The 14,229-nt window shown below is 38.7% G+C and overlaps 1 protein-coding gene across 1 annotated transcript in view; it reads right to left on the bottom strand.

The window, feature by feature from the left end:
* Positions 1 to 10,581, bottom strand: part of LOC140235387 (NF-X1-type zinc finger protein NFXL1-like) — a 34,603-nt gene extending 24,022 nt beyond the window's left edge. Inside the window, exons 1-5 of the mRNA XM_072315416.1 lie at positions 10,410 to 10,581; positions 9,434 to 9,580; positions 8,635 to 8,747; positions 8,008 to 8,141; positions 7,353 to 7,531 (exon numbers count right to left, since the gene is read on the bottom strand). Of these exons, the coding sequence (XP_072171517.1) occupies positions 7,353 to 7,531; positions 8,008 to 8,141; positions 8,635 to 8,747; positions 9,434 to 9,580; positions 10,410 to 10,581 (745 nt within the window). The remainder of the gene's footprint in view (positions 1 to 7,352; positions 7,532 to 8,007; positions 8,142 to 8,634; positions 8,748 to 9,433; positions 9,581 to 10,409) is intronic.
* Between the last annotated feature and the right edge of the window lie 3,648 nt (positions 10,582 to 14,229).

Below are 14,229 nucleotides of genomic sequence, written 5' to 3'. Positions count from 1 at the left end.
TGATCGGTTCATGACTATCGTATCCAGATTATCTCAAGCGGATCCGGTCTGCCATTGGAAGGTACTAAAGTGAACTGATACATCGGTTATCAACGGTGCTTCGTGACAATTTTTAACCAGGATAATCATGTTTATTGCATTGAAGACATGAGTTCCGTTTGAAACTGTGTTAATTTCTCGATACGATGTTTCTGTGTAATCTGGTAACTTACCGCTTGACACGACATTAATTGCTTTGCTTGGATGGCAGTAATGCAGCTTTCACCTGGATAACGTTTATCTTCTGTATCCATAAACCTGTTTATAATGGGTTTCGTATAGCGTACTGTATAAGATGATCATGAATGGTACATGCCGATCGTGAATAATCCCGAGACGGTTTCTTTTTTTTTTTTTTTCAAATGATAACTCAACAATGCCTGTGAAACCCAAAGCATGTGAATAAGGCAGAACAAACCAAATGAAAGGTCAAGTCTATTGTATACGATGTTTCAGGTTTCTGTGTCACAAGTTAGTTTGAACGTTGCAAATAATTATTGAAAAGTCTGTAAGAAACATATACGACTTTGATTTTGTTTACTCGATCATGAATGAAGTTTACTCATGCTTTTTTCCCCCTGAGGTTACCTTACCTGGATTACCATATTGTAGCATTTACTTGAATATTGTCTATTTTTCTGTGATCAAGATCCTAATTGTAATAGCTTACGCTGTAAGATGATCATTCGAGTAATTTGCATTACGAGGTCCATGAATGGTACATGCCGATCGTAAATAATCCCGTGACGGTTTCCTTTTTCCTCATGATAACTCCACAATGCCTGTTATCCCAAAGCATGTGAATAAGGCATAACAAACTAAAAGAAAGGTCATGTCGATTGTATACGATGTTTCAGGTTCTGTGTTGCAAGTTAGTTTGAAAGATAACATTGTCGCAACTTTGGTGTATGATCAATCCTTGAGGAGATTTGAGTGATAACGTCTATCAAACTCATTATTCTGTATTCGTGAAATGAATTAGAATAAACAATGACGGGACGTCACGTGCAATGTATGGAATAAAACTTTGACGTTTTCTCCAAAGAATATTGTTCCCGATGTATGATATTCCTGCATATTCCTTGATTGCGTGTGAGGTAGAATCATTATAAAAGCATACATTTGAAAGAATATACAATAAAGATGAAGAGAATGATGAGAGGGGAGAGAATGAGAGCGCCTATTATGCCATCTATGCATTTCTGCATAAAGTTTACAACCAATTCTGTGATGATATGGATGACTAATTGACGTAGACTACTAATGTGCAAAGTCAACTCTAGTTATGTTGTTGAACAATATACGTCATATAGGAAAAAGACAAAAGTGGAAATAAAGTTTACCCCATAGACCTACTATTGCACGCAAATCATGCAGACACATACATATTCGTGAAATGAGAATGTTTGAAAATGTTCAACAATAACATCGTCTTATTGCGGAAATGCGTGACTGGACAAGAGAGAGAGTGTGTGACGGGGTGACGTTTCTCCTTTTTTGTGTGTGTTTTTCAAAGTAAAAGCTATCAATGTACTAAGATCTAAAAAACTGATATAAGGACAATCAATATGAAAATGAAATAATCATAAATGCATGGCCACAAACCCTATAATTTGGCAAAGTTATTAAGACTACTTAAGAAATGAAATGGGCACAGAAGAAAACATGGTATTTGAACAGTGATTTGCCTTCCCCTTCCCGGTAATTAATTTTCAGAGACATTCCTGGTCTGTCCATGTTGAATATAATGTCATTATTTGAATTCCATGTCGTGAAAAGTTTCCTCGCAACAACAACAAACACATACAAGAAATAGAACTATGAGAGTATTTATACTCATGTTATCGTATAATGAGAGAGAGAGAGAGAGAGAGAGAGAGTGACGCGGACAACCAGACAGACATACGAAATTTTTTATTCTCATATCAATCTTATTCGCTTGTGTGATTTTACTAACAATGGCCGAAACATCCCTTCTTGTTCTTCAAATAAAACTGGTTACAGTGGAGCATGACGATCTTACAACTAAAGCCTAAGTGGTTGAACCAAACATTTTCTATCTTGAAAAACACTCGTATCTTTCTTGTGTAATAGATCTATATCGCTTTGAGTTCCGACTATGCCGAGATACATCGGCCATTCACGTAATCTTTCTGCATCAGAATGCAAGCACTTGACATTGCACCCGAAGCTTGCACCCAGTATAGAAAACAATTGCTAACACCCGTAACAGTAACCAGCCTCGAAACAATACTTAGCGTGTACTGATGCGGGTTGAACGTCTGCCCAACTGTGCGTCTTTGACATCAACTCTTGATTGAAACTTTGCACTCTCTTTGATGTTTAATAAAAAGATGCCGGATGCTCCAACAGTCTATCCAAAGGCAACATCTCATTATGGTTTTCAAAGTAGTTATGCTAAATTTTTAAAGTGTTTTACGCCTTTAAGTTTTGCATGTACGCAGAAAGAGATTTACATAAAGGGAGTGTTCTCTCCAATTCAACATAGGCCTAAATGTTGTCATACATCTATAAATTCCATAACTGCGATTAACTGCGTGAAAGAGTGCAGGAAAGGTGAGCAGTACGGAAAACTACAACGCAACTGTATAATCGTCGCATTGAGCCAGTGTTTCTCTTCTTTTCACTCGTAATTTTCTTCTGGCTGTCTGTCTGTCTGTTTCCCTCCCCTTTCTGTCTGTTTGTCTTTCTCTGTACGCACTCACACATTTTGATTTACACGCTTTCGACTTTGACAAGACAGACAAAGCACAAGAAGCGTTCACCCAGTAGAAAACAATTGCGAACACCCCTAGCAGTAACCGGCCTCGAAACAACAGTTAGCACGTACTGATGCGGGTTGCTATAGAAACAAAGGCTGGGGCGGCTCTATTTAACCCGTATAAAAGCCAACCGCGTCTTAATTCTTTAAAGGATTGAGGTTTGAAAGTTAAGGTAGCTCATGAAAGCAAGGCTGTAAAGGGCATTGAAAGTCGGCCCAACTGACGTCTTTAACTCTTGATTGGAAGTCTACACTCACTTAGATGTTGATAAAAAGATGCCGGATGCTTCAACAGTCTATTGTTAATTTTCTGTCGCATATACTGCTCACTTTTCCTGCAATCTTTCATGCTATTAATCGTAGTTATGGAATTAAGATGCGCGATGACAATATTTGTCAAATGGGAGACAGCATTCCCCTTATGCAAAGCTCATTCAACCAACATGCAAGCATAGGTGTAAATCAGTTTAAAAAATTTAGCATAACTTCAATCAAGACCATGAGACCAAAGCCAACATCTCATGAAAACAATAATGGTCACTTTTAGCCAGCCTTTCTCTTTTTTTTTCACCCGCGATTTCCTCTGTTTGTCTGTCTGTCTGTCTCCCTTTCTGTCTTTCTGTCTCTCTCTGTATGCACTCATGTATTTTGATTCATTTTTAAAGAATATATTTAATGATATTAAGTAGTTAACTTAATTTGATTCTGAAGCAAATGAAATGCATGTCCTCGCGTTTAGGCCATGGAGATGTCTGTGTGTGCGTGCATTTCAAACTTTAAAATCGCACAGCCAGGGTGCAAGCGATTATTATGAGAATTGGGCAGAGAGTTATAAGCTGACTATTTTAAAGCTGTGAACCAGAATAAGGTATTGCTAACGCGTATTGATATGTGACATGCATGGGACTGCATGTACGTTGTATTTGCTCTGACATCGTTCTACAATGAACTTTTAATCTCACTGAGAGTTCTGCCTAACCTATTTTCATAAGAACGACAATGTTACCCGCTTAGGAGGAACTATAGGCACAGTAAATGTCACATAACACGAAGACAGCGTAACTTAACTGCCCTTTATAGCTGTTTCTTGTCGGGGCGGATCCAGGTTATGTAAAGGGGAGGGGGAGCAGTTTATATTTCTGCAATTTTCTGTTGCCACCTCAATCCTGGTTTAATAAGCTGAAGGGTGGAGGGGGGGGGGGGGTAACATCACTTTTATCCTGCCAATTTTTAGCTTAATTGGCTGAAAATCAAAAGCAAAAAAACAAACAAAAAACGAAACGAAACAAAACAAGCTAAACGAATCAAAACAAAACAAAAACAAAACGAAAACAAAAACAAAAAATGCGCCCACGCCCCTTCCCCTCTCCGCCCAATCATTAGTCAGCCATTTCTAAACCAATTTTCATCAAATGAATTAACAATTAATTCCTGCAAGGATGGTATGCTCTTTGATACGTCGTATAATTTCATCTGGCAAGAGGTTGAAATCTTAATTCCTATGCTATCCAAAACTTAGGCCTATCATATAGACCTACGTAAGGAAGAAAATGTTCAAGTTGGCCTGATGTCATAAGCTATGACATGTCTACACTAACTGATCTCTTTAGGCCGAATTAGTGCGAATGCTAATTCAGTCGACAATGTGGTCAACAGCAACAGAACTGAGTTTTGTTTCCATAACGGTACAACTCTACTCCGTCGGGTCGGTACATTCACCCGTCACACGCATTCACTTTCTTGGTAACACTATGTTTGGCACGTGTGCGTAATAATCTAGATGACAATCCAGCTATTGTCTTTGCTGTAACGCGAATCGTTTGTTGCGGTGAGATTTTGTTTTTGGTAAGGGATACGTCTGATACGGCGAGACTACGAACAGTGAAAGAGAGACGGCTGCATCGGTATTTATTCGCACGCATCTACATCTCGTAGTCTCGCTGCATCAGACGTATCGCTCAGCACAGGCAATAGTTTCGCCGTATCAGACGTTTGGCGTAACAGCAAAGACAATGGCAGCATCCTCCGCCTAAATTAAGAGCTGTAGCATGGCAGACGTCAACATTCCATTACAGGGTACGGGAGGGATAAAATGAATTTGGAATTCTGAATCCAATGGACGTAAAGATGTCATTAATGTTTGGAACAATTCTATTCTTTATTTGGTATTATGTTTGTTTGTCATATTCTTCTTTGTTGTTATGTTTGAACATGTATATTATGCATGCATATGTCTATCTTCTCATTTTTGAAGCGCCATGAGCACTGAAAGGTGGACCTGTGCGCTATACAAGTAGCCATATTGTTATCATTATCTTTTATTATTATTAAAGAGGGTCAATTACGTCACCTGTAATCATTGAGACTTAGCAATGGATGTATTGGCTTAACAAAAAAAAAAAAAAAAAGTTCGCTTATGCTTGCTCTATAGGCCTATGCCCCTCATTAGTTTGTCATACCGATAGTCAATTGGATACATTTGAATAATAAAACATTTGAAACATGAAGGAACACATTCATTGATGTGTGAGGCTGCAGGGGAACGAGGAAGTGTGTTGTATCAGGATTGTGATTTGCCCAAGTGAATAATTTGTGCCTGCAATAAATCTTTCAAATTCTGACTAAATTTCAAAATGCTTCTGAGGCTCGATCGTCGTAGTTTGTGAGTTCGTTTCTATTGTATTCTTTTGACTTAGTTGTTTATTTTTTTAATAGCCATTGCCGGGAACATTTCTGGAGGTAAAAAGAACCGCATAACTTGCGATGTTGGCACTAACTTTGAGTATGTAAGTAGCAAGAATGACGGAAAGATGATTTCAGACACTAATTCTCATTCTCATCAGCGAAGGATTCTAATGATAGGACGATGCCGCCGTGGAACCATTGGTGTAAGCTGCACTAATTTTTACTCTTCTATTCTTGATTAATAGCTCTTAAACAAGAAACAGAAGAAAATAATAAAATTAAAGCATAAAGCAAAAGAAAAAGTAAAACATACGATACAGATACGCTATCATAACATAGAAGGAAAGATAGGTGTCGACACTTTCAGTTCGATTTCTCAGAGAAACAAGAGAAACGGCGCATTGATGAATCGCGATACCGCTCCGTACCAGCAATTGCCCCATTTTCTTCTTCCTCTTCTCTTTCCTCCATTACTTTCTTTTAACTTGAATAATCTTTGCACTATAGTTAGATGATATGTTCAATAATTTATCATAAAAGGAAAAAAAAATGTCGGACATTTCAGTAGCATTTTTTTGCGAGGAAAGTTGATTGTCACATTCATTGACCATGCGGCTCCTTGAAATAACGTCAAGCGTTTTTTCTTTTTTATTTCAGTTTTGTTTTCCTGCACATGTTCCTTGAAATACGAAAATGATAAAATGTGAGGTAAACATTATTCTGAAATAACGACACGATGTCATTGACCGCATAACGTTGTATCGGAGAAGTATAGAGATAATTTAGGACAGAAACAAATTCAGACGAATTCCTCAACAACTCAAGTTTACACATTCACGTAGTGTTGATTGATGCTATAATGTTACACCGTAATTTACTCCATTTTACTCTTCAACTACTATTACATTTTCTTTAAGCTTCATCAATTTTGCTTCTATATAATTATCGCTGCTGAGATCGGGCTGTCGCTTATACATGTACTACGCAGGTGAATCTTCACTGACAACTTAGGGCAGGCTCTTTAGTTTGTCGATATCTACCGCAGGATCAGAAACAGTAATCATTTTTAATCTTCGAATTGACAGATTTTTTAATGGAGCCTACTTGGACACTACGTACGGTTTGTGCACTCTGTTATAAAGGAGGTGCCTTAGTATCAAAGTTAAATGAACTTCGAATTCTTTCATCTTTCCCGCCTGTACTAAGGAGGCTTTTGTACCCTTTCTACGGTCAGTGTCATTGAAAATAAAGAAACCATTTAGCGGAAACCCGTGGCGCGGCCGAGTTAGCGCCCGACAATAGACTTTTCGGGCTTTCTTATTGGTCAGAATATTCTGAAAACATCTACTGTGTGATTGGACCATTGGCTCGGCTGCCTCCAGCCGCCCCATATTTGGTAGCGCGTTCGTTGAAGCGTAGCTTTCCGTTGCTAAGGCGGTCCGCTGACCGTACACACCCTTGACGGATTCGGTTGAAATCTTGAACAGACCCCGAACTTTCGGAGCGATTTTCTCCTTATTTAAGATTGTTGACGTATCACACTTTACGTACTTTAAATGCGTTTTTAACCCATTTCTCGTTGGTGAAACACGTCGTGTTATATATCATTTCAAAGCTTATCATCTGAGGAATAGATTCATGAGAAAAACAGAAAAAAAAATTTTGCGACTTATGACTCATTCCGACAGAGCGCCACACAAATATCTAGGCCCCCTGGCGAGCAGGGCACATCAGCAGAAGTCTTGGCCAAGCTCGGCGAATTGGTGTCATGGGCCAGCTATGACCCTTTGTGCCTGCTCTGAACAAACCAATGATGGCCATGAGAGGGGGTCAAGCTAAAACTCACCCGGGTGGCAGAGTAGCAGGCAACGGTGACCACAGTCGGGCCGCAGGGCCCGTCCACATGTGTCCCCGCAGCTGTGGGGGGCTAGCCAGGGGTGTGGTGGGGGCGACACCACCTTCTGGCAGAAGCACATGTATCTCCTGGGGCACTGGGACATAGGTTTCTCTGACCTGCAATTTGGGCTGGTTGTCCAGAGAACAGGAAACACATATGAGAATGAGGGAGAAAGATATATCAATTTAAAGCTTGTCTATCAAAATCATAAAGCTCTTTTTCTTCCAACTCTCTCTTCTCTTTCTTATCTTTTTTTTTTTTTTTTTCTAATACTAGACAAAGCAGTTTGCCCCTGTTTCTTGTACACATTGGATTGCAGAAGAATCTCTGGTGTAGCGCACAAGTCATTTCATTCAAAGCAATCGATTATTCATATCTTCTTTCTACATAACTATTGGATATGAAACAGAATGCTCAATGCTGCAATTTGCTTTAAACATACATTTTTGTCATTTATATGTGCTTGCAAATGTATATCTACCAATTGAAATCATGTCATCAAAATCAGTGCTAAATAGCTCATTAAAATTATAGCTTGTGCTCCTCATGTTAATGATAATTGGACGATGCAAACGAGTAGCTTGGATTGCCATTTTCTCCTTACCAAGACCATACACTGGCTGCTGATTGTGAGTCTCCATCTTCATTTTGCAGGCTTGCCTGTAGGATGCCCTCTTGAGCCCACTTCTGAATGCACTGAAGGTGTAGGCTAATGAAGCATGAGTCACAAGTCCAAATCTGACAAGTAACAAAGAAGACAAGAAGCACAGCCATGCATATATTCAGTAACAGACAGGAAACAAACAAACAAACAAACAAACAAAAGATATTCCCAAAAGGTCAATAACTTTTATCATGCTGGAAGTTGTATGACAAAAAAGGGACATTATGTGTGCACACATAGACAACAAACAATAATAAATCGTTTGGCATTCATAGGTTGATGGTTGAATTATTGCAATGTCAACATTTGTACATGGAACAGGTGTCCTGACAGTACAACATAACCAAGAATATGACAGAAGATAGATTGTCTAAACTAGTTTGGTTTACCTATTGTTCTGCTCTAAACTTGCATTGCATTACATGCACATTCATACAATACTGAGGCCTTCTAACATATAAAATTAATACAAGCCTGCAGGGGATTGTCAGACCAATTCTGACAGAAATTATGCATCAACAAAGAAAAACTTGCCACCAACGAAAGAGACAGACACTGGGAACTCACAGCATCGGTGCGTCGTATCTTTCCTAGACAGACAGAGCAGTCGTTAGCACCAGACTGGCAGGCCTCCTGAAGGTTCTGCCTGCTCTCCGTCAAGACACCTTCCTCCTGATCACCTGCAAAAACAGACCATGGTGTTATATCATATAAATGATGACTGGTGGGGAAGGGAACACACAGAATATTTCACTTGAAGGGTGTCACATGCCGAAAAGGGAAGCTTTTGGTCTAAAGATGAAGTCGAGGGGGTTATAAGCTTCCCTGAAACAACAACTCAAATCAAAAGTTAGCATATTTTGAATATTCTCCACAACAATCATTCTATATAAATACTTTTAGAACACATACACCTGTACACTAACATCGCTATAATAACTCTCCTCAGCCCCAACTCAAGACAGTTGCCAGATACTCTGAAAAGGTTTTGTTAAACTGTTTTCATCATTTGCATTACAATTATCATCACCCATTTGTTTCATATGGGACTTTCTTATTTTTTTTCAGAAAAAATTGTTTTCAAATCATGTGATTTTGTTCATCTGACTATTCTTTAACAAACTCAAACAACATATGTAACATAGCTAATAATTTGAGATTAATATGCACACAAACTTGTCCTGGATAATGTCTTTAAAAACCAAGGGGGGGGGGGGGAGGGGGGAGGAGACAATCCCCCAGAAAAAAATTCCAGCAGGGAAACATTTCTCTCCCCCCCCCCCCCTCCATACAAAAACCAAACACTGATAATTCTAATAATGTTAATGTAAAGTTTATTCATGACAAGTAATACAGATGAACTCACCAAGCTTGCCTCCGTAGGCCTGAAGAATCTTATTAACGATGTTCTCATCAACCTCTTCATCAGATGAAGAGTCCTCATCCATGACCAGTTCCAGCACCTTGTTATTCATTTGCGAGGCTGGTTCTTTTGGCATACTGTGCTTAGCTGCTGTTAGGGTGAAAATGACATAGGAGGACAGGACAAAGGAAAGTATAAAATAAAACCATGACACTGACTTGAAGAACATTACTTGTGATTCACACTTCTTTCATATCTCAAGATATTGCAATTTTTTGCACATGTGGTACATATGAAAGTATGAAAAAATTGATTGGGTCATCACTAACAACAAGTTTACAGACACCTACAACTCTCTAGAATACTGGGCACAAAAAAAAAAGGGAAACTTGATTTCTCACCACAAATACACATGGAGAGAGTCTCATAAAGTTTATCCTTTCATTTCTACGCACACACAAATGAAAAACAAATGCTTTCGATCATTTTCAGTGAGCAAATTAGATCAAAGTCATCCTTTGCGGTACAATTCATATTTGATAATTTTAACACATACAATTACAAAATGACAAATTTTCTGCTGGAAAGCGAAATCGTTTTCTTCGGAACAGCAATGTTGCAACCGACTTAATATGTACAAGGATATCGTAGCATGCTTCTGCAATTATCATCAAAATGCACTGATTAACTGCTGGATGTTTACTGCTTCATTTCATTTCATCACTCAACTTTTCAGGTGTGGCCAAAAGACATTCCAAACAGAGTAGGGATTGGGCAAAGATAGCATGGAAAATAGATTGAGGCATGGGTAAACAGAGTATCAAAGAAAAGAGGCTAAGTGAGGAGAAGATATGAAGGCTGTGTAATACCAGTAAGTAAGAAGAGAGAAGGAAGACCCGGAAACAAAGTTCCATGGGAAGGGATGAAAGACCGTCAAAAGAAAATAAAATCTCATACATTTCATCACTGTACCACACACCTTGTTGAAGACCATTGTGTTCTGTTTTTGGCTCTGACCAAACATTTGTCTTCTCCACAGGATTCCTCTGTCTTCGCTGACCGAAAACATTCTCTTTGTCCATTTCTTGGGCAACGCCGCCTCGTCCTCTACCACGTCCGCGACCACGATTTGGTCGGGCTGAGGTCGCCATGATCAGGTTTCAATCAGTAGCTGTATTTGAAGAAGAAACATTGTCATTATTGAGTATTACAGAGTCAGCACTCTCAGCCTAATTCTACACTGGGTTTTATGATTATGTCTTCACAAACTCTTACATATGGCTGAGAGGTACAAAAGTCACTGCACTAGATTGCAATCAAGCCTTGTTTACAATACAGATGCAGTTCGCTGTTCTTTTCATCTACTAAGCATGCTGCTAATGGGTAATGTGCTAACGTGCATTTCCTGTTCAACAGCTACCGTCATCCTACAACTGAATGTTTAAAATTTATCATAGGTCATGGTCATCATGCATCTAAGCATTCTAGCTTGAATGATTGAGTACACATGTAAATTAATGTCACTTGTAACTGTTAGACATCTATATAACATTCTGGTAGCTTGCACTGCACTCATTTTAGTATACATGTATGAGCAGAGTGTTCAAGTGTCTGCAGTTGTACACACTGTGAACTTCAAAATTATTACAATGTAATTGATTATTAGAGCTTGAATTTACACTAAATTTGCAGCTTGCATGCACGTATATACAGCCTACAGGTATGGTATTACCGGACAGCACAGTAATTCCGGACATGCACAATTCTGCATACACTAATGACATAAAATTCAATTTGCGTGGGACTTTGTAGACTAGTCTCACAGAGCATTGTATACACCGAAACTGCAAAAATGTGACACAAAAATGTAAAAATGCTAAGAAATTCACATTTCACCTCAGATTTAGAAGATGTTGATTTATCACAAGATTTTATCACGTGAATTGTTATCATGTGAATTGTTGCAGCCATTCACTCATCAACAAGAGGTCATAAATTTACACTCTTCACCAAACGCTCACGGTTTTAAATAGAACTGCGAAGCATATCTTTCAGCCAGAGAGTACACTGTAGTTGCCGACTGGAACAGATTGCTTCCTAGTGTTGTTGAAGCTTCCTCAATCAATAATTTCACAGAATTATTGGATAGACATTTGAGAGGGGAGAAATTCAAAACCTCTGCTCCTCAATGCACATAAAGCAACAAAGTTGAAGTTAATTCCATTATGTTGAGATGGGAACACCACTATACAGGACCAGTCCTCTACTTCCGTATCAGATGTAATGTGATGTGATGTGATGTTTGAAATGTTCATGTTAGAGTGACCGTTAAATACAAAATTTGAGCCTCATTTGCCGACTTTCACTTTGTCATCCGCTCCGTAAGATTAAAAGAATGTGTATGGTGAGTTGTGATTGTGGTCAAGGACAAGATGCGAAAGATGTCGATTATTCCATTACGAAAATCGTGTCCAAAATTATAATGTGATTTTGCACTGCACTAAATCAACGACAAGTTTTTGGAGAGGGGTAAATTATAGACAGAAAGATCCGCCTGTCCGGAGGAGTCTTTTATTTTTATTGACGACGTTATCACCTTCCTCCGTAGGAGGGGATCCGTGCACGTGCGTGCAGTGTAGCCAGACGCAGCTCGCATGGATCGCAGTCTCCGCGGAACATATCCCTGACGCGACGACCAGATACAGACCGATCTTTCGGTAGCTACGCCAACGGGTACATACGATACATGCACACACGTTTCTTCCACTGGCTACAATGTTCAAAACAGTACAAATAAAATTTTCATTTTTCTTAATTTGTCGGAGAAAAAAATTACTTTGAAACACTTCAAATGGAACAATATACTTACAAAACAACATAAATCCACTTAAATTGGTTATTTACTTGCGATTTCTGCTTGAAATCTAGCAAAAAAACGGAGCTTAAATCGGCATATCGCTGCACATGACGTTGTTTACAGCGCGACACGGTAACACTATGCAGGAAATAACGCATGCTTTGGAGCTACTTCCGGGTTGTAGGGGTCAGAGAATTTGATTGATTTATCGCGGGCATTTTAATCTACGATCGCGAACGATGGCTTCCAATGAAGGTGAGAAATTTCTGAGCTTGTTTCGTGTAAAATTTGAATTTTTTCGTGAATTATTTTTGAAATTGTGTGCATACAAAGATGGTGCTTCAAAATCTGAAATTTTACCCCGTTTTTGCTTTGAATTCACGAGTGATTTGGTGAAAAGTGAGTGATGTTGAACTATACGAGAACCTGTTGTCTGTGTTCAATAGATAGTGTGTGTTTTAAATACACCGGCATCAGGGGGAATCCCGCTGCCGGGGATTGCCGGGAATCATGAAAATGAGACCTTTTCAAAATTTCCGTCCACATTTCTTTCTCTTTTTTCGCGGAATTGCGCCCTCATTGTTGAGAAAATGCCCAGTCTACCTGAAAGCCTAAAATAAAAGGCTTGAAAGCCTTGAGAAAATCCCCTTATCCCCCTTTTAAAAGTCAATTTGAGGTTTCTATATTCACAACTTGTTAATAGACCTGTTAGTTTGTATTCTGATCAATAAGTCTGACTATATTTGGCATGGGGGGGAGTCACCCTGATCCCCCCCCCCAAAAAAAAAAAATGTGAATTTTTTTTTTGAAAAGGTTTAGCATTTTCATGATTCCCGACAAAAACAAATAGGCCTAGTTATTAATGAAGCAGACCTAGTGCTTACCTACATCCTAATGACTGTATGGGGTACGTGTGATATGCCCCCCCCCCCCCAAAAAAAAGAAAAGACACAAAGAAACAAATAAAATCTGATCTGATTAAAAAAAACAACAACAATGTTTACATCAGGAGAGAACTAGGACCCAGAATTGGGGGGGGGGGGATTACACCTCACTGAATTATAAATAGAATAAAATAAAATTATTTTCAGGTCTCGAAAAATGGGGGGTGGGGCAACGTATGTTGCGGAGGGACATATGCGATTTTTGTCACTTACCTTGATGAATACCTCATCCTCTTCTGATTAATGCCACTGTTAGATGACTTTAGTAGACATTTTATGCATTTCCTATGACATGCACAATAGCCATATCCGCTCAATCAAAAACTACTTAATTTGATTGATATCATCCCAATAAACAATAATTGGAGCAAATAAGGTGTTTTCAAAACTTCAGATTCACGTAACCGTGTTAATACGCTATTTACACAGGGTCACTTAAAACAAACGTTCAGGAAAAGTGGAAAATAGGGGGGGGGGGATATATGAGTGCTGTCTTTGCGAAGTATACCATGAACATTAAGTAGAAACCAAACTTGTAGGCCTATGCTTCCATGATATATGTTGGCAAGAATGAGAGAAGTTGTGAAATCTTTGAGAAACTATTTTTTGCCATGTCTAAACATTTGGCCCCAACTGTTACCTGTAATGTCTAATTGTCTTTTTACTTCAATTGTCTAGTATGTAAAAACCTATAAAATGAAAAAAGATGAATAATAAGATGATTTCAGATTCTGCTCTTACATTTACCATAGAATTGCCCATTTGGAATAATTAACATATATGTGGTTTTTTTTTTCTATCTTTTCTTTTGTTGGGTTTATTTCAAATTTAAGGAACTATGACTTCAGCAACTGTAACCAACCGACAGGTTTTCGAGCTTCTTAAAAGTCAAACTCAAACTGCAGTTGCAATCCATCTGAAATCAATCTTCCCAAATAGTCCTCCACATACAACTTTCCTCAAGACCATCCAATCTCTAAAGAACAAGAAGAGACGAC

This window comes from Diadema setosum, chromosome 11 (assembly GCF_964275005.1).
Source record: "Diadema setosum chromosome 11, eeDiaSeto1, whole genome shotgun sequence".
NCBI lineage: Eukaryota > Metazoa > Echinodermata > Echinoidea > Diadematoida > Diadematidae > Diadema > Diadema setosum.
The sequence above is the reverse complement of the archived record's forward strand: the minus strand, read 5'-3'. Positions and strand labels throughout refer to the sequence as shown.